This window comes from Blennius ocellaris (genome assembly GCF_963422515.1).
Source record: "Blennius ocellaris genome assembly, chromosome: 3".
Taxonomy (NCBI): domain Eukaryota; kingdom Metazoa; phylum Chordata; class Actinopteri; order Blenniiformes; family Blenniidae; genus Blennius; species Blennius ocellaris.
The window spans coordinates 17,038,133-17,063,652 of NC_137652.1; the positions used below are offsets into that span (position 1 = coordinate 17,038,133).

Genomic DNA, 25,520 nt, shown 5'->3' on the forward strand with positions numbered 1-25,520 from the left:
GTCTCTCCCCAGAAATGAACAAACTTTCTGTGGTCCTGCAGATCCCAACAGTACATACGATGCTACTTTTACACTATGAATTAATATATATATATATATATATATATATATATATATATCTCTTGACATTGCTTTGTTACAAGCATATCTTTCTCTCCATACTTCATTGCAGACGACATTAATCTTCTGCTGTAGTGGAAATAACTTAAAAGTCCTACATTTATTCTAATGGCCCCCTGGATGTTCACCTAATGCTGTTAAAGTATCTCAGACAGGGCAACCACAACCAGGGCAGATTTGACCATTGTATTTGTTTTAAATATCAAGAATGCAGGCAAAATTACAGAAACTTTTAATAAGCCTGTCAGGTTGTCAGCACTGTTCATGATAATATTGAGGCAACTTTCATATGTTTCGCTCGGGTATTTCTCCAGCCACACTTCTCAGAACGAAGATTATGTCTGTTGTAAACTGTTAGATTTGCTTTCTTGACTTTCCTGCCTGAGAAGAAAATAAAATGTAATTGCAGCTTTGCACTGGGGTTTAGTCATCACTGATTCACTCTTTTTCTCAGTTGGTTAGTTGTTTGGTCTTTAAAATGTCAGAAACTGATGAAAAATATTGACCTGTCTCCCACAAAGAATGCAGAACACAAGAAATGTCTGGTTATATTGCCTCCAACAGTACTCAAAGTAATCACGTGCTTGAAGCTGGAAATGCTGATTTAAAAATGAGAAGTTGGTGTAATAGGTTAAATTCCGTATTGTTCCAATTGAGATGTTTTATGTCACTTAATCTCTCAAAAATCCTTGATGAAATTTATGGTGAAGGATGAAACAATAGTGTATGTCAGATTTTAATGACTCTCAGTGGACAGTGAATTCAGACTAGTTATTCAGAGTCAAAGTGGCTGAAATGGCCCATTGGTTAAGACGGTGTCGTGATTTAGCAGCAGTTTCAAGGCTCAGTTATGCTGCTTTGCAGTGGTGTGTTAATGGGAATTAACAGGCCATTTCCCCTCTTTCTTTTCCTGCGCCATCAATCTCAATCATATACACTCCTCCTTCTTGACAGTTCTTAATATGTACTCCAAATGCCTGAATACTTTTTAGATGGATTCTTTTTTTAATTTATTTTCGATGTCAGTTTTTCTTTAAAAAGCTTCACACCGGGCCGCACTGGATTGTGAATGTGGAAAAGCTTACTTGGAGACTGCGTGTCAGTTTGTTTAAATGACTCTGGCAAAGATGCTAAAGTAAAGAGGTTTTCATCCTCTCTTCATCTTCACGGTGTGTTGATTTACTGGGCCGGGCGGCATGGAGGACATGTCTTTGACTTCACCTGCAAAAGAGGAGAAAAGTTTCATTTGGAGTTCTCAAACGATCCCATCACATCCACGATTATAGTGATGAGGCAGTATAATGTGACACGCTTCATTGGCAAGAAAACATTTCTCTGTCATGACTCCGCTCTAATTTTTTGATTTATTCTTGATCCTTTTGTCTACAAAGACATTTATCTTTGATTTGATTACTTCACGAGCAAGAGAAGCAGACGGGTGCAACCCAAAGTGTCTCTTGTCTCTGCTTGGATAAGAAGAGCCACAGCTGTCTCGTGCTTTGTTTCTAATTTACCCAGGCATTTACTGGTCATATTAGCACACCAAACAGTCATACAAGGAGCAACAGAGACTCAAATCTTCCCAACATCTGAAAAGGCTTTGATATTCTGTGTTTATTCATGTACATACACACAAACATTGCATGTTTGAGGCCACAGAATTCTGTCATGCTATGACACTTCTTTTTTTTTTGTTTTTTTCTTGGCTCACGGCAGGTTTATCGTTTCACCGAGGCATGCATGTATTTGTTTTCCAGGAGCGCGATGGGATGCGTGCCATACTGGAGTCCTATGACGGCGAGCTCGCACACGCCGAGTACTCCCCTCAACTCAGCAAACGAGTCAAAGAGGCAGAGGAGGTGCTGCAGAGGACGCAGAGCCACAATGTAGAGATGGAGGTAGGTGCAGAATTTGCCTTTCAAAACCGTTTTGGAATAAAGCATAGCCAAATCATATTCTCTTTAGTCTTCAGCATTACTAGAAAATATTGATCTACACATGTGTAACCTGTTGGCGAGTAGACAAGTGTTGCTAATTGAAGCATGATGCACCTCGCCAACTGAGTGACTGATGTCTGCATTGAAAGGTAATAAAAGCAGACTTGCAGTTCACAGAGACGCTCTGCACACAGTCAACACTGTAAACCGGCAGGATCAAGTCTTTCATTATATTCTGTGATGCATATTTATCACTTTTTTTGTTGTTTTTCATCTCAGGCCCAGCTGACCAAAGCACAAGAGGAAACGGGGGGACTGAAATTGCAGCTGCAAGCAGTAAGTATACACACACACACACACACACTCACACTCACACTCACACTCACACTCTCATATTCATGTTTTTGGGTTAACCCAAAATGAGAACACCATCAGACAGAAGTAGCTAATAGCCCAGTGGTGTCAAACTCGTAGACTCGTGGGTCAAAGCTGCCAAGCAACTGGTAAACATTTCAAAGAAAGGGCATTTTTTTTTTTTTTAACAAATTTTCTAAAAGTACCGGATGTAATGCAGCAACCTGAGTTGAGATATCAGTGATGCTGCCAGTGAAGATGGCTACCTTACTGTTCGCCAACTAGACTAAAAGCCATGTTGTCAAGGTGAGTTTGTAAAAACACCCATAATGCAACAGCTATCAAGAAGGTTTTTTTTTTAACATTTCAATGTATTTTCTCACAAAGTATAATTAAAATTGGCTTTGTGTTGAAATTGTAGGATTTTCCTGTAGTAATTGTTTGGTTTTGTGAAAATGTAGACATTTTCAATAGATACGCTCTGCAAGTTTACGTTTAAACTCATTTGTAGGTGAGTGAGTGGTTATCTGTTGAGTAAGCTGTAATAGGCTTCATATTCCTGTAAATCTAACCGGGCCAAAATGGTAAAGACAGAGGATCATCCCATTGTTCAGATTAAAGTGAACCACACTGATGGAAAACTTTGTGATCAGGCAGATTAAGCACTGACTCGCGTTTGTTACGACTGACACAATATGGCAGCACTCATGTCTGCAACATTTTAGCTTTATTGATAAGACATGGTCTTTTCCATAATCTTTCTTTTACATACATTTAAATCAAAACAGTATTGTTTGTTTAATTCTTAACATTAGACATTGATTAAATGACCTCATTTACCCGATTCATGTTCGCAGCTCCTGTGTGCATCACGTTTTAGGTTGTGTGCAATCTGAGCACACAATAAGATTAAAACAACACACATTTTAATGATGGCTACTGGTAGAGCTGGGGCTGCTTCCCCTGCACAGGAGGTATCATCCATTGTTCAAATGTGATCTGACAATGTTTCACCTCCTCATATTAGAACACCTATCTCACTTCACTGTTGTAAAAATGCAACAAGATTCAGACTGAACTCTTTGAGCAGCAGCAGAGTCCAAATTAGAACCACACGTGAAGGAGGCCTGGATCTGATCTGGGCTGCTTGTACCTGCAGGACGAACGGGTAGTGCACAGCATTTGTCAAGCGCTCACATACTTAGTAACTTAAGTCATTAGCAGTTGTGCTGTCTCAGGGACCTTTTTTAGTCACGGCTGTTATCCTGGCAGGTGCAACGAGAGTCAAAGCTGCTCTGATGCCTCTGTGACTAACCTGCCAACGAAAATCATTATTTTCCACTGCGCTCAACAATGGAGGTGAAGCTGAAGACCTTTTCAAAGGGACAGTCCTATTTGCCTGCATGCAAGTGAATTTTTGTACACCTTGCTGGCTTGCGAGTATGGATATAGGATATAGGAGGATATGGATATCCTCCTATATCTCATTCTGTTTGAGTGATGGGGAAAAAAACTAAAGTAATGAGTTTTCTCCTTTTTTTTTATCTTGAGTGAACTTAACTGGAGTTGAAACGTCTCAGTAATTTGCCTGAATATAGGGGTAGATGGAGTTCCTAGCTATATTTAGTGGACCTATCTGAACTTGAGATTATGATCATTACATAATATTTGAAATCAGAATTTGTTTAAAGCTTTGGCAGGTGGGACCTAAGCATGTTTTTTTTTTAATTTGTTCTGTGATCTCCCTTTTTTTTTCATGGCTCCTTGTTGCCGAGGTGACATCAACTTACCCATGGCAATGAGTATTGGCGTGTGAAATCCACCTGTCTGGTATAGCAGTAATTACTTATCCGTCCTCGGAAGACTGAGGGCGAGGATGCACCGAGTGACAGGCAGATGCTGTCAGAAAAGGAGGAAAATTGGTGTGAAAATGGAAATGAGGGATAATTGCAGAGACGAGAGCGAGATCAGAGGAATGACTTAACTAGCTAAGAGGCACGCAGACTGGAAACAAGTATAAGAGGAAACAAGACTGGAACATTGTGAAATGGAAAGTAAGTCAGTGAAGTAATGGTGTGGAACAGATATATCCATTGGTCTTGATGCCTGTCTAGAATTGATAACAGCCCACCGCAACGCACTGCTCGGGATTAATCTGCAGGCGAAGGGCTTCTGCCAGGAACTCTGCCAAAGGTGGTCCCTCCACAGTGCACCAGGCTCATTTTCTTCCTTTCCTTATTCAGGTGGAGCTGGAGCTGGAGTCTCTGAAGAATCAGCAGGCCGCGGCTGCTGATGGAAACTCTTCGGCGACCAAAGAGGAGGTCAACATCCTCAGGTAGTTAACACACTCAACCTGTGGCGACAACTGTTCAAAACCGAGGACATGGAAAATTCATGAGTGTACCTAAGGTGGATTAACTCCCCAGACCTCCTATCCTCACCTGAGCAGGGCTGCAGTTCCAAGATTAACCTACTCTGTCAACAACATGCACAGTTATTATGCTACATGGTAGATCGCATGTTAAAAAAAAAGGTCACTGTGTGTGTGTGTGTGTATTTTCAGACAGAAAATTGAAGATTTGGAGATGGAGCAACAGCGATTGGAGGAACAGAATAACATCCTGGAGATGAGACTGGAGAGACACAACCTACAGGTAGATACCCAAAAACTTCTATCCAACTGAATCCTGTGATGGATTTACTCATTTTGTACAAAAGAACCAATTCAATAACCCCGAGGGCAGCGGCCCAGACTGCGTGACACCGCAGATTGATTTCCACAAACGTTTCCTATATCTGACAGTTCTTCAAGCACAATTGGACCCAGGTGTGATTCCAGCAGCGGCCAATAGAAAAGTAGTAGAACACATCACTGATTCAAAATCCCCCCTTCACTGGATGAGGGGAATACAATAGACGAGCGTTGTGTTGTCGGCAGGGGGTCAGAATGAATTGTGACCTTTGAGAGTGTTGGCGGGGAATGGAACTGGAACGGGAATGTTTTTTTTTTATTTTTTGTAAAGTTGCTATTTTAACTTTACTGACTGACGAATCCACTACTTGTAGTCCCACTACTTTCATCTTGCAAAGTTACCCCCCCTTCAGTTATACCTGATCCCTTCTCGTTTTTAAATTGGCTGTGCGTGTGTGCGTGCGTGCGTGCGTACGTACGTGCGTGTTTCATCTCAGTCAGGTCCTCGAACTCCCCTGACTCACACTGTGCCAAACTAAGCCTACCAGGGCACTTTAATGAAACGTGTGTGGGCAAGCGTGTTGGTTCCATTTAGCTGTGGGCTGAATGAAATCCAGGTTTTCTCAAGCATGACCACCACCTTTAAAGCAATTGACAACTGAGTGTATAGGAGAGTGAGTGTGTGTGTGTGTGTGTGTGTGTGTGTGTGTGTGTGTGTGTGTGTGTGCGTGCTCTTATGGGTTTCAAGGTTATATAGTCAATGGATCAGGTCAGTTCTTAGGAGCTAATTTTCACGACTCCTCCATGGTCTAATGAACACCAAGAGACCTCCACATCAGACCGAGTAAAGAGATGATTGACTGAACTGAGAAGTGTTTGACAGCAGAAATTAACGGCTTGAGTGAGTATGTGTAAATAACTTGCAGAACCGAATGCTCAAATATAAGGACAATTGGATCTTTCATTATATCGTCATGTGCATTGGATTCTTTTGGCCGGACCCTTTATGTGTGCCCAGTCTTTATATTCCCATCACACTGACGGTCAGCCGCTCGGATAACCAGCGTTGTGAAATTGGACTGAACTATTCAGCATTATACCAAAGAACAGAGCAATGAAGTGCTTTAAGAGCGATCTATTAAATGTTAACGCGAGCTCTCGGCTGGTGAAACGTGGCTTGAGCAGCACAAGAGTAATGTGAGATTGGGAGTTACTGTTAAAAGCTGAGCAGCTGTGATCAAGATGTGACCAAATCAAAAGAGTGATCATGATCTTCTCAAGATGAGAACTGCGCAACTCCTGTGACATTTTGTGAAACATTGACTCTGTAAATACAGCACATGCAACTCTTACGAACTGCTTATAATTAACAAACGGTGGCTACGAGCAGTGAGATGGTATCCTAGGTCTATGATGAGATCACTCCTCATTATACAGGCAAAATATGTATTTTGCTAGTCAACAAATCTAATTGGGGAGAACTGGCTGAAACCTCCATGACGGGCTGTACCCAGCTTATTTTTGGGTCGTGATGTGACACAAAAGTTTGACTCCTTATTTTTGTCCTAGGTTCTAGGAATTTCATTGCAACCAGTCCTAGAGGATAAATACAACTGGGAAAAGCAAGTGAATTTAGAGGACATATGGATGAATGTACCCAACACCAGATAAAATGGGTGTAATTTTTAACCTTCCTATGAGAACCATAAAGACAACTAAAATTTTAGTCACCATAATTTGTTTCAGTGTGTATAAGCAGTATGGACACATCTTTATGGCTAGCAAGCATAGTGGTTCCCAACCTTTTCCCTGAACGACTAAAATGTTTACCGTCGTAAACTTGGGCGAATTTAACCAAAAAGAATCATTCTTCTCTAATTTTGTCCATTGCTTCAATGCAGCCATATTATATATTGACTCTCTTGGCACACCTTTTTTTTCTTTTTTCTTTTTGACTGATTTATATTTCTCTTGAGCCTGACGCGCCCTGCTCACTTTACGAACATATCTTTGTGTATATTGTGCATATGTCCATATCCTTGCAGTATTTTAACACTTGTTCGTATTGTTTTACACAGTGAACTCCAGAGCCATACTTCAGTGTGCATAAAGTTCACATTTTGCAAGGACACTTAAGCTGACAGGAATTCTTGAGCAGGTTATTGGCAGATAAAGCACGAGAGGGTCTGTCCTCCTTCCGTGTACGCACATGTGTATCTGAACAAAAAAAAAAAAAAAAATCAGTTTTTTGATTGAATGCCTTTAAATTCATGACTAATTTTTACTGTATGTACAAAGTCGCGAAAAGACACCGGCTCAGTGTTGCTTGATCTGAGCTCTGTCATGAGCGGCTATATCCAAATATTGTAAGAGGTGTCACTTAAACTCACAGTAGCTGTCACTATGTGCTGGGCACGTTACTTCTCACTGGTACATCAGAGGAGATTGTTTCTCACCAAGTGCATTCAGCGCATCCACAAGGTTATCCACAAAGGCTTCCATCAATGAAGAGTACGGTCCGGTCAGCGGCAGCAGTTTTTATAAACTATCGACAACTTCCCTGACGAGGACAAGCTCCTGAGGTTTGGGGTCAAAAGGGTTGTTTTTCTTTTTTTCTTCATCCAACTAAACAAGTAATGGAAACTGAGTTGTATGGGGTTTTGTGAAGGCATAGCAGGCTTTGCTTGATTAAAGTGCACTCCAGTGGGATTTCTATGTTTGTGCTGCTCATTGGGGGAACCTTGAGCATGCTATACAAAGCCTGGTGTCTACCAAAACATGTGGACTGCAGGTCTTTGAAGGTTGAGTCTGTCCACTTTCAAAGCAGTCTGGTGCTCTTTGATTTGAATGAGAACACAGACGAGCCGTCAACGCATAAAACGCATCAAACATAGGTTCACATCTGAATTGTAGATCTTTGTGCTATGAAGAAGTCCTCACACCTGTTTGGGCCTTTAAAACATTCAATAAGCTTTTGTGGTGAAGTGTGTTTAACCCAGCATGTAGAACTGTTGGCGGTTAAGAGTTTCCTGGTAGGGAATGCGTCCTAACATCCCACAGTAGGCCATTGCTTTGGATCTAACATATTGGTGAAAAGCCAACTTCATTGCAATTTAATCCATTGTAAAATGAGTCCTTTTTGTCTTTTTCTCCACTTCAGTCAACCAACAAATCCCCTCAAAAGTGAACCCAGCAGAAGACTTTTCTTGATGTATTCAGAAGCATCTTGAAAAATTGGGAATACTATTAAACACCCACAATTTTGGCAAATTATTTCAAAACCTTTGACATATGAAGTAAATGTGTTTCACTTTTTAAAATTCTGTCGATGGCTTTCAGAAAAAGTCTTGTAAAATGTTGTACCAACCAATAATGTAATAATTTAAGACATTTTTAAATGCAGTAGAATATATTATATAATAAAATATCTTAATGGTTTTCCAATAACTTTCAATTATTTTTTTTCCTCAAAATATTTTCGATTAAAATTTGTACAGCTTCATATTATCACAGGATTCTGAGGCTGATTGTAGCAAAGTGGACGAATGGTAGCCAATCCATCACAGGACGGCTGGGTGGTGGAGTGGCGGACAGACGGATGGGTTTGTTTGTGAAGTTTCTGGATTTATGTGTTCTACATCTAAAATATATGAAGGTATCATTGTTAGCATTCACTTCGCCTATGCTAAAAACTCTTGTATTCAAATCTGATCAACAAGTCTTGCCGTGCAACGCGTTGCTTGTTTGGTGTCTTTGCCTCTATTTCTATTCATGTAAAAATATTCTGTACAGTATTCATGGACACATTTGAGTCAGACTAATTGCAGAACTAGATTTTTGAATAATTTTTCTCCGGTTTCTTTACTTTGGTATATATATAAAACACTTATTGATATGTTTAACAGCACAACTCTCACAACTGTAGCCATTTAATTACAGAGCTACTCGGTTTGTCTCTTCACAATTCAGAATTTCTGCTTTCAACTTGGTGAAACTAACTGCGCTTCAAGCAGTCATTTGATATTGTCACAGAGATCTTGTGTTCTTTGCTCTGGTAAAATCATGATCCTATAATTAAAAACGGGTGGTCTTAAGCCTCCTTTTTAATGCACACTGACTTTCTTGTAATCTACTACTTGTACCACTAAATCCTTCAGTTTGTCGAGAACAAGCGGGTAATGCATTGAATTATGGGAAATGGCTAAAAGCCCTCCAGTTTGTGTTGATGGGTGCCTTTTTGAGAGAAGTCTTATTTACACAATTCACTGCACCATTTCAGAGGTCTCTGCATAATGAACGAAGGTATTTGACTGTATTTTTGTTCTGATACGTTTATATATTTCCCATAAAGCACACATTTCTTTCTTTTTCTTTGGCCTCTAATACTTGGTTGTTGTTGCTGGTTGTGATAACTAATGACTTCTCTGCTCGAGGAGGGTGCATAGCTAAAATGGCAGCTTTAAGATTGTGTACTGAAAGATGCAGAACTGTGCAGCGTTCATCTTTCTTATCTTAGGAAGTACTGGATTCTGTTTATTTCCAGCATTCATCATTGATGATGATAAAATTGTAAAACTGTGCACCACTGCCTTTTTTTTTTTTTTTTCTGCTCTGGGAAAAGCAAATGATGATTTGGATCAAAGTGTGAGCTGTTTGATTTAGTAACACGGAAGCAAAACACAAACTTGACGAGCCGAATGCTTTGTATTGCAGTGTCAATCCGAACACCTCACGCTGCTATCGTTCCTTTTGAATTTTTTGGGGGGGCTGGTTTCGAGTCAGGATATTTGATCCGGGTTTGTCTGACAAGGCCATCTCCAAGAGCCTGCAGTGCTCAGCTCAGTCTTACTGTTAACAATGTTATTTGCTGACAGCCTTTCAAAACCTGTCAGGAGCTGCTCTGCTCTGCATGTATTCAGTCTTTTCTCCAGTAGCCTCTCTGTAGCTTCAACCTTTTGTTCTTAATGGCGAGAAATTCTGCTCATTAGCCCGTGGACTGAACTCGGTTAATAACAAAGACGATTGTGTTTACTTTAACACCAGCCAGTGCTTTTGTTTCTTCTTGTTTTCAGAAAGTCTGACGCAGCTTTACTTTGTCTTCGCACATTCGCTCATATAGCAGGTAATTGTTGCCATTGCAAGAGGTTGCATCAACGTAGTCTGACAGGCTCAATTGTGTAATAGACAGCCACAGCAACGTGATATTTAGACATCATTTCAGACACGAGAAGAATGATCAGATGTTAACGGTAGTGACGGCTTGTCCTCATTCAGCCAAGGTAAGATGTTTTCTCACAGTTTTAATGTTGGGTTTAAAGGTCACGGGGCTGCAGTTATAGTGATGCCATTTTCATCTTTTGCAGTTCAGTCATTAAACATAATGATTTCCATCTTCACAATAATCAATAACCATCATCACAATATTGTGGGTTTAGTACTATTATATACTTGACTGAATAGGGCAAGGGTGTCAGACACATTTTAGTTCAGTGGCCACATACAGCCCAATTTCATCTCGAGTGGGCTGGACTGACAAAAGTGCCGCCATATCCTTCGAATTTAAATTCGAAAGTTCTTTTTTTCTTCTTCTTCTTCTTTGTTGTGGCACAGAGTTCACGTGATGAAAATGTCTATATTTTCACACAAACCAAACGGTGTCTCCCGAAAATGACTACAATCTCAACATAAAGCCAATTTTAATGAAACCTGTTGCAAATGACAGTGAAATGTCAACGAACCTTCTCCTATAGTTGTTCCATCTTACATGTTTTTACAAACTCATGACTTTGAGACTAATGCAAATTTGCTAATAATGAGGTCGCTCGCTTTGCTGGCAGCATCACCGATATCTCAGCTCGGTGTCAGTGTTGTGTCTGCTACTCAAGAAGTTTGTTGAAAGCTCAATGTTTTCTTTGACATTTTTACAATTTGCTCTGCTTGGCATTCCCAATTGGAGCCTCTTGTGGGGTTGTTTTGGCCTTCTTTTCCACACCTCTGATTGAGGGCCTGTGATTTTCACAAATTCAGCATCAATATGATATAGAGTAAGTGTTACAGTAATGATGTCGATCACCTTAGAGCAGCTAACCTTTTGCATTATGATGGCACAATCTACTGTCAGCATTGATGTCACAATGGAATGCTAGCAATGAGATGGAGCATTATGCATTGCTGCCTCAAACAGTTTGATAACTTGTTTATAACTTGAGCATGATTTGCGCTTATGAGCAGACACACACGCACGAGGAACTAGTTGAACAGTTTGAGTTTTCAGTTGTATGACTTTCCAGTGTTTTCACTTCAGTGCTGCAGCCTCTTCTAGACCTGGCTGCAGAAGGCAGAAGACATGATTTACAATTCAAAGGTCCAACATTAATTGGAAAACCGTGTCTCTTAATTTACCGTATATTGCAGCATTTGTTCCTGACAAAGTCTTAAAGGCGAGCAGTTGGCTTGACGTAGTCACTTCCTGTGAAGTCCTGTTCTGTTTGTGACTCTCTGCCAGTCTTGTCTCCCTCCTCCCTTTGCTGAGTGCACTCAGGAAGAGAGAGGAGGACAGGATAAGAGGGACAGGAAGTGTGGATTCCCCTGGGACCCTGCTAGTTTTATAGTTGAGTTGAGACTTTGTTGTGCATCTATACAAATGTCGCCATAGTTAATGTTTCTAGTGTGTGGTTTTCTGCATGCATGTGTGTGGTTTTATCACCAAAAAAATGGACAATAGCCACGGGTGGCTCAACATGAAAACTGCATCGTTTTCAGCATTTCTGCCATTTCTGTGCAAACGGAGATCATTTTCAAAAAGACACATAAACTGGGCCTTAGTTAGTGTTGCAGATTGCTGATATTTACGTTATTCGTCCCTTGTTTCATGTTTGATTTATGTTTTAGGTAAGTTTGGAGGGAAATGCTGAGAACGAGGGCCCACTGTGTCGTTGGTCCATCCATTTTTTATGATCTTTGCTCAGGGTCTCAAGACTCCTTTTGTGTCCATTTAGTTTGTTTGTGCTTTTACTGAACACTACGGGTGAAATGATAAAGCTTGCAGATAAAATAATTGCATTGCGGTATCCTCTTTGTGTTGCAGCCTCATGTCCTTATTGAGACCTGATTTTTCTGTTTTTATAGTGGCTGTAAAGCATGTCCACCTGCAACCACAAGAATCAGCTCAACTATTTTTGAAAAATACTGTACTTCTATTGTCTGTACACTTATAATGAGAAAGCTAAAACATTATAACCACTAACAGACAAAGTCAATATATATATATATTTTTTTTTTAATCATGCAGTAGCACCTTTTAGTGGATTTAGATTCATCGAGCAGCAAGTGAATATTTTACCCTCGAAGTTGATGTGTTGGGAACAGAAGTCGAGCATCTCCAAAGCTACAGCTCTTTCAGCATGTTTCTCATTTCGCAGTAGTTGGCATTCATCAAAACTGGTCCAAGAAAGCATGGACGGCCAAGGATCTTTGATGTTCGTGTGGATTAAAGACTGGCCCGTGTGGTGCGATACAGCAGACAAGCAACTTTACGTTAAACTACTTTAGAAGTAATGCTGGTTATCACATAAAGGTGTACACAGTGTTATGATGTTCGTTACAATGAGATGCATTATAGAGCTGTGGAAGTGTGAGACAAACGATATTAGCTGAGTGGTCATATTGTCATGGGTGATCCGTGTTCAAAATAAATGGCGGCTTGATAAAAGACATTTCCAAACATTATTCACAATTGAATTACAACAGTTCAGAACTGAAAAAAACACAGCAAGTGTACTTATGTCTAAATTTATTCACACTCCGTTTTCACAGAGACTGTTTAGTACCACACTGTAAAAGATGCATATTTTAATGGAGATTTCAAAGGCATCGAGAAAAACAAAACAAAACACAGGATCAAGACTGAAGAGAGCAGCGATATTGTTTAAAAGGCATATCTGAAGTTCAGTGAATGAACTTCAGATATCTTCCCATCACACTCATCATGTAAAGTGAGTGGCTGCACATTGGCTTAAATTAAAGAGAAAATGGTGACATTTCTGAGTAAAATTGATAATGGCATTCTGACTTTTGACTAGAAGAGACAATGGCAGATGCTACTTCGTTCCATCTAATAAATCATTGAAATGATCCAGGGTATTGAGAATCTCTATCTAATCTGCCTTCAGCCTGCTCAGAGAGAAATGTCAGTAGTAACGGTCATGTGGGGGTGGTATAGCGGAGCAGTGACTGGAACTGTTGCCTCACAGTAAGATTTTACGTGTTCCTCCTTTTGTCTTTGTGCATTTTCTCTCGGTACTTCTGTGTCCTCCCAATTTTGATTTCTAATTAATTTCACATGCATGCAAGATCAATTTGAAATGGTGTCCAGGATGTAATATGCCGGTCACACTGTCAGATTGGCCCCAGTGCCTGCAGCTCTCATCTGTGAAGAATATAGATAGATTGAAGAATTATGCAGAGTTAAAAACATTTGAAGATCCAAATTTTTATTTTTATTTTTTTGCTTCACATAAATCGCACTTGGAATGTGTTAATTCTTGAGATCCCTATTTTACATTGTGGATCGATTCTTGTCCGTTGATGTTGCATCCATATCCTGTAAAATATCTGGCATGGAAAATAGAGAAGACCCATCAATCATGTGTTCTGCCAATACATCTAGTAACCAGGAGTCTAATTACCAGCCGGAAGACTCTGGAAAGGTCAGGCTGTCACGCTTGGTTCATGCAGGTGGCCAAACCTGTCTCACGAGGAAAAGCGATGACATATTGAGCATCCCAGTTATTTCTGAGGAGGGCTTCCACACAGCGCTCCCGTACATGTGCTAAAGGTTTTGCTACTAAGAAAGAAAGAGGGGGGTCTTAAAGCTCAGTCATCCATGGAACATGTTACTGCGCTGTGGCCCTTTTGCCTTCAAGCTTTTCATATTTGACCTTAATCTCATGTTGCTGATCTACAAACTCTCTATGGTTCACGTCTCATGGCACAGCCTGTCAGAGATTCTGAAACTAATACCATTTGGACAAGATTTATGAAAGCCGTACAGACTTGAGCTTTTCTGAAATACCACTTGGACCTGTAGGTATTCAAAGGGTCCCTTTGTGGACTCTGGCGAACCACTCAGGGTCAGTATATTTCAGTGTTCAGTATATTTCTGCTGCTTGGCATTATGCATTTTACATCAAGAAATCCAAAGTTGCCATCACAAACCTATCCTGTTTTACCCAATTCTGATAAACCTATGCTAACTTCTAGTTCTTACAGTTCTTCAGAGAATCATGGGCCTTTACAAATCAGTGCGCTGTGCAGTTACTCAAGCATCGCTAAACATTTTACCAAGGGATGCTTGAGATGAGTAATCCTTCAATCAAAATGGCTCTGTGTGCAGTGGATGCCGTGGCCTTGAGTCCAGGGCATTTTTGTTCCCGTCACACTAGAGACCGATGGACTTCCCCGGGCGCCATCCAAAAGGCCCAGTCATAACATCTGTGTTGCAGTGAGATGATCGCGCTCAGATTTTACCCCGGCAGGAAATGCTAGTGGCTGTAGCTATCATTCTTTAGTTGGACATGGTAGCCACTCAGCAGCTGCCCCTTGTTCATTTTTGCCAACTCATATCACAGGAGGCCCCAGTAGGGTTCTTGTTTTCCAGCTGACATCACACTGTGGTCACATTGCAAAAACACCTCGGGTTTGGTTTTCCTTGAGGTAGATTGTCTGATTTACTGTAAGATAACAGATGCTGCTTACTAAATATAAGCTTTGTGCTTGTACCTGATTGACTTGATGTATTTAGGTTTGTGGTTGGAAACTGTGTCCAAAGCTTCTCAGTAGTAGTAATATATATAATTACTCATTTCTGAAGCATCCAGATTACTCTTTTTTTTTTTTTTTTTTTTTTTAAGAGATTTGATAACAGCCGAGTTTTTGGGAAAACGCCCATCTCAAGGGAGCTGTTGACTATCTGTTGTACATCTGGAGCTAAACAGCTAAAACCATCTTTAAAAAAAAGTTTGTGGGCAGAATGTCGAGGCTGCATGTTGTGGGTTTGAGGTGTCGAACAATACCGGTTAGTGCTGCTCAGTCCAACAGATCTAACTAGATTAGAGAGAAGATCTTTGTGTGGAGGCTCAGTTGTTAGTCATGATGCCTGAGGTTGACTAACTCTGTGTGATCTGTGTAATTTTATGGTGGAATAGGATGAAAATCATTACAAGATGCATCTGATAACGGAAGGGGGGGGGGTTGCAGGGTCCTGGACTGGGGCAGGGAGGTCCTTCTAGTTGCCTGGTTGATCTTTGGCACAGGAAGAGGATAGGGGTGGAGGCCGAGTCTAACTGAGAAGCGTAAATCTGGGATGACACCAGGTTTCTACTGTTGTGTTAAAAACTGTTGTTCCGTGGATTCAGACCACACCTGTTCCCACCTTCACTCCTTCACACCCTCCCTTTGTTTTATTTCCTATGTTTTTGATCTCTTGCTCTCGCTCCCTGCTGCCTTGCTGTTTTTATAAAGCAGCCACTGCTCCGTGGTATTAGATGTGTTGTTATTGTTGTTCTATGAATAAGATATATGTAGCCTCGGGCGCTTTCAATGGCACTCCACCTTGCTGCACTGTAAATACTGTGCACAAGAGCAGCCTGTATATATGCAAGTCAACACACACACACACACACACACACACACACACACACACACACACACACACACACACACACACACACACACACACACACACACACACACACACACACACACACACACACACACACACACACACACACACACACACACACACACACACACACACACACACACACAACAAAATAGGCCATGTGTGATATTGTAATATTCAGCACTTTGCTTGCATGCTTTGAAACTCAGGTACTTTGACATGTTTCCGTTTCTGCAGCACGAACTAAATTATAATTTATAACCGCATAATGCCCCAGTTCTTCTTCTTCTCCCCTCAAATGAGGGCATATATACAGAGTAATGGGTAATAATAACTTTATTCATTGTGCAGATAGTTCCTTCTTTCCTCCCATTTAAAAGTAGGCAGTTTCTTTGCCTTGTATGCATTACATTTATTCATGTGATTGATTTTTTCCTCTTTTTTTTTCTATATTATAATGGATAAAGACAAAAAAAGGACCCTTTCCATTTGCTCACTTAAGTTTGATGCATGAAGCAAATTCGGCCAATAAAAAAAATTAATATTGTGCTTAAATGTTGATGAGAACTAAGTTTCCTTTGTTGTTTGTCATTCCCCGTTTAGTGTGTTAATTAAAACTTTGCCCTTCAGCTCAGTCCATGAAGACAGTGAAATATGAACTCCATCGTCAAATCACTCCAATATTCTTTAGCTTGACCTAATTTAAAAGAAGTATGTTTCAAAGATCCAAAGGTTTTTGACAGGATGTAGCTCTTGGCTGGCTGCATTTTTATTTTGGGGTTTACAAAGTTTTCTTTTTATACTCTAATTTGCATATCTGTCTCAGGCTATCCATTTACTGTTTATACACACACACACACACACACAGCCTTAAAATAAACAGTTTGTATACAGATGCAGGACTGGAAAAGGTTCATGCAAGAAGAAAATAAACCTGGGCTTTATTTAGCTGTGACGTGTGCTGGAAACAGTTTGCCGGTAATTTTTGAACCTGTGAGGTTTTTCTTCATCATCTGGGTCCGTGTTGCTGTCTTCTTGTACTGAAGGCAATCCTGCTGCCTCCTTTGTTTTCACCGTGTTATTTTATGTGTTGTAGACAGTTTCCCTTCCTCATATCCCCCCCCCTCCCCCCAAGTTTATTTTGCAGTCATTGCTCGGGGGCACATGGAATCTAATTTAGCCAGTAATCAAGAACTCAGATTGGTGTGTGTGCGTGTGCGTGTGCGTGTGCGTGTGCGTGTGCGTGTGCGTGTGCGTGTGCGTGTGTGTGTGTGTGTGTGTGTGTGTGTGTGTGTGTGTGTGTGTGTGTGTGTGTGTGTGTGTGTGTGTGTGTGTGTGTGTGTGTGTGTGTGTGTGTGTGTGTGTGTGTGTGTGTGTGTGTGTGTGTGTGTGTGTGTGTGTGTGTGTACTAGCATTCAGTAAAGCTAAGATACTCTCTTCTTGTTCACCTAAACTTCATGGCAAAAATAGTAAATAAATGAATGAGACTGAGATGAAGTGAATTCATGCCATCAAGAAATGGCACCTCAGTTTTCAGTTCAGGTTTAGATTTGTGTCCTTGCTGTCATTTACAGAAGAAATTGGAAACTTCAATCATCGTCAGGAGCACAAAATTTAATCCAAGTACTTAAATCGCAATAAAAACAATATAAACCTGTGTTTGTATAGAGCTTTTCTGAATAGTATTACAAAGTGCAGAATCCAATGATTCATGTATTTCCAATTGAGCACGATATATATCAGATGTTTAAAACTGATATGTTTCAGCCTTTTGTGGTAGATATTAGTTATGAGTTAAAGAGACTAAATATAAGATGCATAACATTGGTCCAGGGTTATTTTTAATATTTAGAACAGGGGTGTCACAAAACCAAACAATTACTACTGAAAATGGCTACAATCTTAACAATAAGCCAATTTGAATGATACTGTTGTTGCCATCTATACTTATTGTTGGCATCTTATTTAGTTTATTTAGATTTATCTTGAAATATGTATTTGGACACAGGTTGCATATGTAGAAGGCGTAGATTACAGGAAGTTATTCATGTACATGTCCGAAATAAGCTTTCAATCTTTCAATCGAAGTGGAAGCCACAGGTAGGAGACCAGCAAACAGGAACAGGTAATTAGGACAAATATTTACAGTTCTATCGGAAAATCCAGTATGCTCATCATTTGCTTTTTCAACAAATAAACAATCAATGAATGCAAGAAGACTGGTTGATGGGAAATCTTGTATTTTGGGTCTCCATGTCTGCATGAAATAGTCTCGTCCATGGTTCCCAAAATAAATGTCAATGTTTGATTCAGCTGACCACAGAACAGTTTGCCGTCCAGGCTCAGACCATTTCAAATGAGGTTTGGTCCCAAGAAAACGGAGGCGTTTCTGGATTGTCTTCTCATGTGGCTTTGCATGAATCACACTGTGGCCTGTGCTCACAGCTGGTAATTTCTGGAAATGTTGCCGAGCCCATGCAGTGATAGCCAGTGGAGATTAGAGCCTGATTTTAATAGAGTGCCACCTGAAGGCTTGAAGACCCCGAGCATCCAATTTTCCCCTTCATCTTCCTCGCTTGATTTTCTGAATCTTATCTTTTGATGATGATGATGCGATCTTCAAGTGAATTTTAAGGAATATTTATCTGAAATCCTCCCACAATTTTTAGTTGGTTTGTCATCGAAGTATTAACCTCCTCTAATGTGTCTCTTACTCTGAGAGACTGTGCCTTGTTGAAGTCTTTTTTTTTTTTTGAGAGAGAGTTTTGTTGCGGATATGTTGCCAAGTCGCCTAATTGGTTGCCAAATGCTCCTCCAGATGTTGTTGATGTAAGCAAATTACTTTTCAAGCACTTTGTTCCGGCTTTCACAACTTTTTAAAATGAATTTCACTTATGTAGTGCCTTTACACAGCATATGCAGTCTCCGTTGTTAATCACATTCACCCATTCACGAGCACATTCACGCATCAATGGAAGTGGCTACTATGCAAGGCACTCGGTCCATCCACTGGCAGCAGTTTGAGGTTCAGTATTTTGCTCAAGGGCACTTTGACGTGTGGATGGTGGAGATGGGAATCGAACCGACAACCTTCCAATTGGGAGACGGCCGTCCTAACGACCGGGTCACAGCTGCCCAGTGAGATGTGTTCTTGTCATCAAGTTCAAAATAGGCTAATATTTTTCTTTTAATGCACCTCATATATTTTGTGAAACTCTATTCGGCAGTGATTTCCAAAGTGTGGGCTGTGGCCCCCTAGTGGGTCACAAATATACTGCATCTTTAAGTGACCGTTAGCAATAACTACACAAAACCTTGTCAATCCTCAATTCTCTCTAAAAATCAACAGACCAGCGCTGGTGGACTGTATGGCATATTTATTTTGTTTAAAAACAAAAAAATTTTACTTTTAATTTTTGGTAAATTTTTTAGTCATAATTAATATGCACTTTATTACTTTTAGCAGCAGCAGAATATGGAATTTTTTGCAACGTATTCTTTTTTTTGTGTGCAGCTGTACAGAATATAATACAGGTTTCTTTTGCAAATCATTGCGTTCGGCTTTAGTAGGAAAGGACTTTTTTTTTTGTATAATAAATGATTGCACAACTCTAAAAGCTTTATGAAAGAGAAAAAGTTTCAAATTGTGATTTGAAAAACACCTGAGACCCAGAGTGGCTCTGTACCACAGGAATCTCCATATTCTGATCGTTCCAAGCACGGAATGATCGTTCCAAGAACAGTCACGTTCCCTTTAGTCACCTGGTTTGACCAGCAGTACTTCCTCCACAGACGTTAATGGACGAGAGGAAGCAACCCAGGTAAATACACTGAACGTATAAACACGTTTGTTTTTGCTCCCATTTTTCATGAGCTGAACTCGCAGATCTAAAATATTGTCTATATACACAAAAGACCTTATTTCTCTCAAATATTGTTTGCAAATCTGCCTAAATGTGTGTTAATGAGCACTTCTCCTTTGCTGTGATAATCCATCCCACCTCAGAGGTGCGGCATATCAAGATGCTGATTAGACGGCATGAATATTGCACAGGTGTGCCTTAGGCATGACACGATAAAAGGCCACTCTGAAATGTGCAGTTTGATCACACAGCACAATGCTACAGATGTTCAGAACTGAAACGCAATTTCCTGGAAACACCGCCATGTAGAGTGCGGAGATGTTTTCACTGTGCATGCGCATCACAGGAGTAGAAAGTAGTTCTTCTGAACATGTGCAAATAGATGGACAATACCAATAATGGAGGCCTCCAGACTGTCACGACTCCCCGTCCGTATTCTCCCGGGACTTGGTAGTTTTATAGGCGAGTCACCAGTAATAGCAATCCGACTTCGTCGTCTGACCTTACAAACGTCCATGTACCCGCCATTCTTATTGTTCATAACGTAGAGTTAGTTCTCTGTGAGCATGTGTGTGTATGTGGTTTCATTCGAAAAACAAACGACACTCACTGGTGGCCGTACATGGAAACTACATCTTATTCAGTGTTTATGCTGCTTCCGTGTAAACAGACATTGTTGTCAAATCGTTGCCGTGGAAATGTAAAACCTTTCTGAACGGAAATTGAAAAAATGATGCATTTTCACTTGAAACGTCACGTAAATGGAGTCTTATTACTACTAATTTAATGAAAAGAACTAACTGTCTACTTGTAGCGTAAACTGATCAAATCAGCACGCTTTCAATAGTTCTCAACAATGAAATGCATCTATTGGTACAATCAATACCTGTGAAGTTTAATTTTTAGATAGCGTCTTAATATATCTACTTTATTTGCACCTGTGTGTTGACCAGCTCTGACGGGGCACAGCTTCAAGCCCCCCCCATTGATCTCTGATGACGGAAACAAATCCCTAACCCAGGTTCCTTTGGTGTTTAAAACAAAAAAAAAAAAACAAAAAAAACTTCTTGTGTTACTTGCAGATGTAGTGTGGCAGTAAAAACAGTGCACTCCCGTTGCCAGCTGATTAGGTTCTGTTCACCTGCCACTAAAGCTAAGCGGCTTACTGAATTTTGCCAGCCTGAGTGTCGAAACATTCTCAATCATCGGTGTGACCAAATAACTTCTCTACATTCACACACACCAATTTTCACACTTGGGTGCAATGAAATGCTCTCAGTTGGGAGCCCTCTGTCTTGGGGGAGAGCAGCTCAGCAGCAGGCTGAGGTGAACAACCTGCAGTGTGATACAGTATGAAATATAGATTACTTTTTGATTGGCTCTATTGTAGACAATGCAATCCATGAAAATGTGCCTGGTTGTACTCCAATACCGATATCTCGGATAAACTTGGAACTTATCAACTTTCTAATAATGTTTCCAACCCGATTATATCAAGGACGATAAAAACCCCGGAGGCTAATGAACTTCAATTTGAGAACACCTCCGACTGCAGCCAGCAAAGTTCACTTAACACCTTTCCAAACAAGTTTATCTAGAAGGGAACATTTTAATATAATTGAATTGAGAATTTATTGCACAGAGGCTGTTGGAGACAACATGATTGGGTAAATGCATCTATAAACTAGTGTGTACCAAAACAACTTTATCACGGCATAATGGTTTTTTTGTGATTCAAAGACAGCACTAACATTGACAATTACCTAAATGGTTTAATGACCAAAATACTACCTAGTTCAATCTCAAATGCTTTCTTCAAAAGTGTATGAAGTGTATTTCATGTGCAGACTATTGTACTGTTGCTTGTGAGGTCCAAGTGCAGCGCAATGGGGAAATGAAGCAGGTGGGTTGTACGATAGTCATGACTTCAGCGTACTCTCCTGGTTCTTTTTTGGAGAGGATTTTGGCAGGCAAGGTAAACAGCAGTCAGAAGGTTACACAGGAAGAAAATTCACTTAAAAATATAAAGAGCTAATAAAAAAAGAGCTTGAATTGGACTCTTGTACACTTGCTGCATATATGCATTGTTTCATGTCCATGCTTGTAATGGCATGGATAAATGTGAGCATTTAATGTTCTCAAAATTGCCTTACAAAAAGCTGCTTTTCTACATTTCGGAGTCACGCAGTTCACTCAGATTTGTCATCTGGACATCTTGATGCAAATGTCCCATTTCACCATGTTTAAAAGGTGTTTTATTGGATTTCAATCTGATGGAGGTCTTTTAATGGTATCTATTAAAGCAGCTTGAGATGATTTGAACTGTGCAACATCGCACATTATTCTGTTGGAAGTAGCTTCCACAAGATGGGTACTTTCTGTTCGTACAGGGGTGGGTTTTTTCAATTGATCCTTGTTCAAATATCACAGCATTTTTGCTGACTAAGTGGCCCAACTTTTGTTCAGAAAACATCACCCAGACCACTGCACTGCAGCCACCAGCATCCTGAACCCTTGAAATCTGAATGTTGCAGCGGAAAACCAAAAAGAAAATCAAAACTCATCAGACCAGGCAACATTTTTCCAATCTTTTGATGTTTTCTCTTTTTCAAACTATTCTATAGACGATTGTGCATGAAAACCGTAGCATATCACTAATTTGTGAAATACTCACACCAGCCAGTCTGGAACAACCATGCCATGAAAATTAACTGCAATTACTGCATTGACAACAGTTAAAGTTCCAGTCAATATGAATGTATTTCTGGTACAAATGGATGGTCTTGGACAATGTGCATGTTACTATCTATAACGTCTCTCTCATTTTAGAATGGTTTTGAAGAAATCGCTACGAGGTTTATTGTGTAAAAGCATGTAGTAGAAGCATATAGTAACCCTGGAACACAGCCACTAAAACGAATCACCTGATTCTTGAGTCAAAGTGAATGTTTCCTCAACACTTCGCTGAGATACTGTATCATGAAGACAATGTGAGATAACCTTGATCTCTGGTCACCAAAACGTAATCACATCACACTTAAGTGAGAGTGAACATGTGTGCCAAATGTGAAAAAGTTCCCACAAGGTGTTCTGTGAAATTATGTTAACTGTAATACGATAGAAGGATGTACTTGTGGAAGGACGATCTGAACAGTTAATGCAAATACTGCACACATTGCAGCAACAGTTTCCTGTAGACAGAAGGGGCATGTGCGATGGTGAGACTGATAGCTGTGACAGTTTATGAAATGAGGTTAGTACGACTCTGTGTATGGAAGCAGTGTTGGTACAGTTTGAAGGCATATCCAATATCCAAACACATGTCCATTCTGGTTGTATTTCCAGGCCTCGTCAACAGACTCGTTTCAGTATGTGTTTGCAGCAGGTCTACTCTAAGGTCCTTTCCAATGCCTGAGCACCTCTGCCCGTCCTCTTATGCAAGATGACAGACCTTACAGGTGAAACTCATTCCAGTCGCCCGTATCTGCAATCTCATTCTTTCGGTCACTACCCAGAGGTCACGACTGCAGGTGAGGACAGGGACAGCGATTGATTGGTAAATTGAAAAGGTTTGCTTTGTGGCCCGACTCTTTTTTTTTCTTTCATCACATCAGATTAGTACAACGTCCGCATCACTGCAGACACAACTCAAAATCCGCCTGTCGATCTCCTGTTCCCGTCTGCTGCCACTCATGAACAATTCAAGATGCATGAACTGCTTCACTTGGGGCACTGTCTGTCTTCCCACCAGAGGGGCAAAGTCACCGTCTCCCCCAGCAGAGCACAATGGCCTCAGATTTAAAGGTGCAGTCTCGTCTCAGCTGTTTCACACTTGGCTGCAGAACCACTCCAGTGTGTGTTCGAAGGTCACGGCCTGGTGAATCAGAAAGGCCCCAACATTTCAGACCAGAACTTAAAACAAACTACATTCAAAAGTACTATTGTGCAGAAGCCTTCCAGAAAAATAGCTGAAAATCAGTAATTTGGCTTAAAGCAGGTGTAAAATGGCCTTTTCCAGGTTACGGAGGATGAATTTATCTGTGTTCATACACTGCAGCTTTTGTCTGCCATTCAATCAGGCACAATGTGTCCTTCAAGTCTTGATCCTAAGTGATGAAGCAATGGCATTTTTAAGATGCATGCCACATGTATTTTAGTACTTCCAAATGCAGTTCAAATTTACCAGTTCTTCTATCTATAAAAATACCCAAAACACCTAAGATCCTGAGTAGATTTTTTTTTTCTCAGCATATTTCAGATCTTTCCACCTATGTTGGTTGAATTCAGGCTGTCTCTGTTTTGTGACGCACCACATTGACTCTATTAATATATATCTTTTGGATAAAAGCAGGGTTAAAACTCTGTAAAAACTCTCAATCTGCATTTATCAGTCTTATATTTCTCAGATCCAGTTTAACTTAGGGGCAACAGAAGAATCACTGTTATTTGGAAGAACAAATCTGAAAGCATAGACATTATCATCATATATTTAAGTGTTTGTATTTATTATAAATCACATCATTATTGTGATATTTAACATGATTATTATATACTGATTGTAGGGATCCATACCTAAATATCTGTCTTGTTAAAAGAAATGAAGATTGATACCGTAAAATTGTTCTGGTAGGAAACGTTGTGTTTGGGGGGGAAAAAAGCCACCATCAATCAGTTTTAAAATAAAAGCAAAGCAGTTGTATTACGTGCATCACGTGCTGGTTTCCATTTGACTTGTAATTGCTCATTGACCCCACATGTTCCAGCGAGTGGCAGCCGCAGGCTGTGCAAAGCTCAGGTCTGCTCTTAATGGTCGTCTATGTAGTCTAAAGGTCCAAAGTGTCTTCACCTGTCAGAGTTTTAAATAAAACTTGGATTATTGGTGGTCTTGGAAGGTCATATTCCGTACGCGGCACCGGGACGGTCCACCTCCAGTATAAGCAACGGCTGACTGACGTAATGTCTCTGTGTGTCTCAGGGAGACTACGATCCCGTCAAAACCCAAGTGCTCCACCTCAAAATGAATCCGACCACCGTTGCCAAGCAACAGCGCCAGCAGGAAGTGGAGACTCTCCACGAAGAACTGACCCGTCTCCGGGAGCTTGTGCGCTCCCTGCAGGGTGGGGGCGCTGCGTCGCAGTTACACGACGACTCCGGCATGCAAGCCTCAAATCTCAGCTTGAGTCTCCCACCACCAAAGGAAGTGCTGGGTAAGATGTAAAACACACACACACACACACACACACACACACACACACACACACACACACACACACACACACACACACACACACACACACACACACACACACACACACACACACACACACACACACACACACACACACACACACACACACACACGCACACTTCAGCAGTCCAACTTCCATCACCATTCACACTTTATGAGGCGTAACATGAGTGAGCATGATGGAAAGATGGCGATTGGCATGTTGTTCTAATTCACATTCTGTGATTGAAACTGCTCAGTTGTGAATAATGAGGTGAGTAAAAGTGGAATAAATATAGTTACATTTGGTTGGTTCATTATGTTTGAACAGTTGGATATTTGATTACTCTTAGTGACAACCTGATCCTGAAAAAGACTACTTCAAAATGTTAGTATTCCAAAATCTTTTAATTCTGATGGGTTTCAATATCCAAAAATAGTGAAAATAAACACCATCATACAGCTTGTGATTACTTCAAAATATTTTAAACTGGCCAAAAATTTACTCTTTAACTCCATGAAACAATGTTGGCGAGCCATTTAAAAAATATCGCAGTAATATTTCTGCAAAATGGAAGAAATGCCTTCTTCCATCCGTTGGTTATGAGTGTCATTTTAGTAGCCAATCATGCTGGATGTGCATTAT

General features: G+C 40.4%; 1 protein-coding gene across 1 annotated transcript in view; it reads left to right on the forward strand.

Annotated features, from left to right (window-relative positions):
• Positions 1–25,520, forward strand: part of mad1l1 (mitotic arrest deficient 1 like 1) — a gene marked incomplete at its 5' end in the record, with an annotated part of 74,099 nt that overhangs the window by 18,462 nt on the left and 30,117 nt on the right. Inside the window, 5 exons of the mRNA XM_080520691.1 lie at positions 1,878–2,018; positions 2,337–2,393; positions 4,655–4,746; positions 4,975–5,065; positions 24,623–24,854. Coding sequence (XP_080376817.1) covers positions 1,878–2,018; positions 2,337–2,393; positions 4,655–4,746; positions 4,975–5,065; positions 24,623–24,854 — 613 coding nt within the window. The remainder of the gene's footprint in view (positions 1–1,877; positions 2,019–2,336; positions 2,394–4,654; positions 4,747–4,974; positions 5,066–24,622; positions 24,855–25,520) is intronic.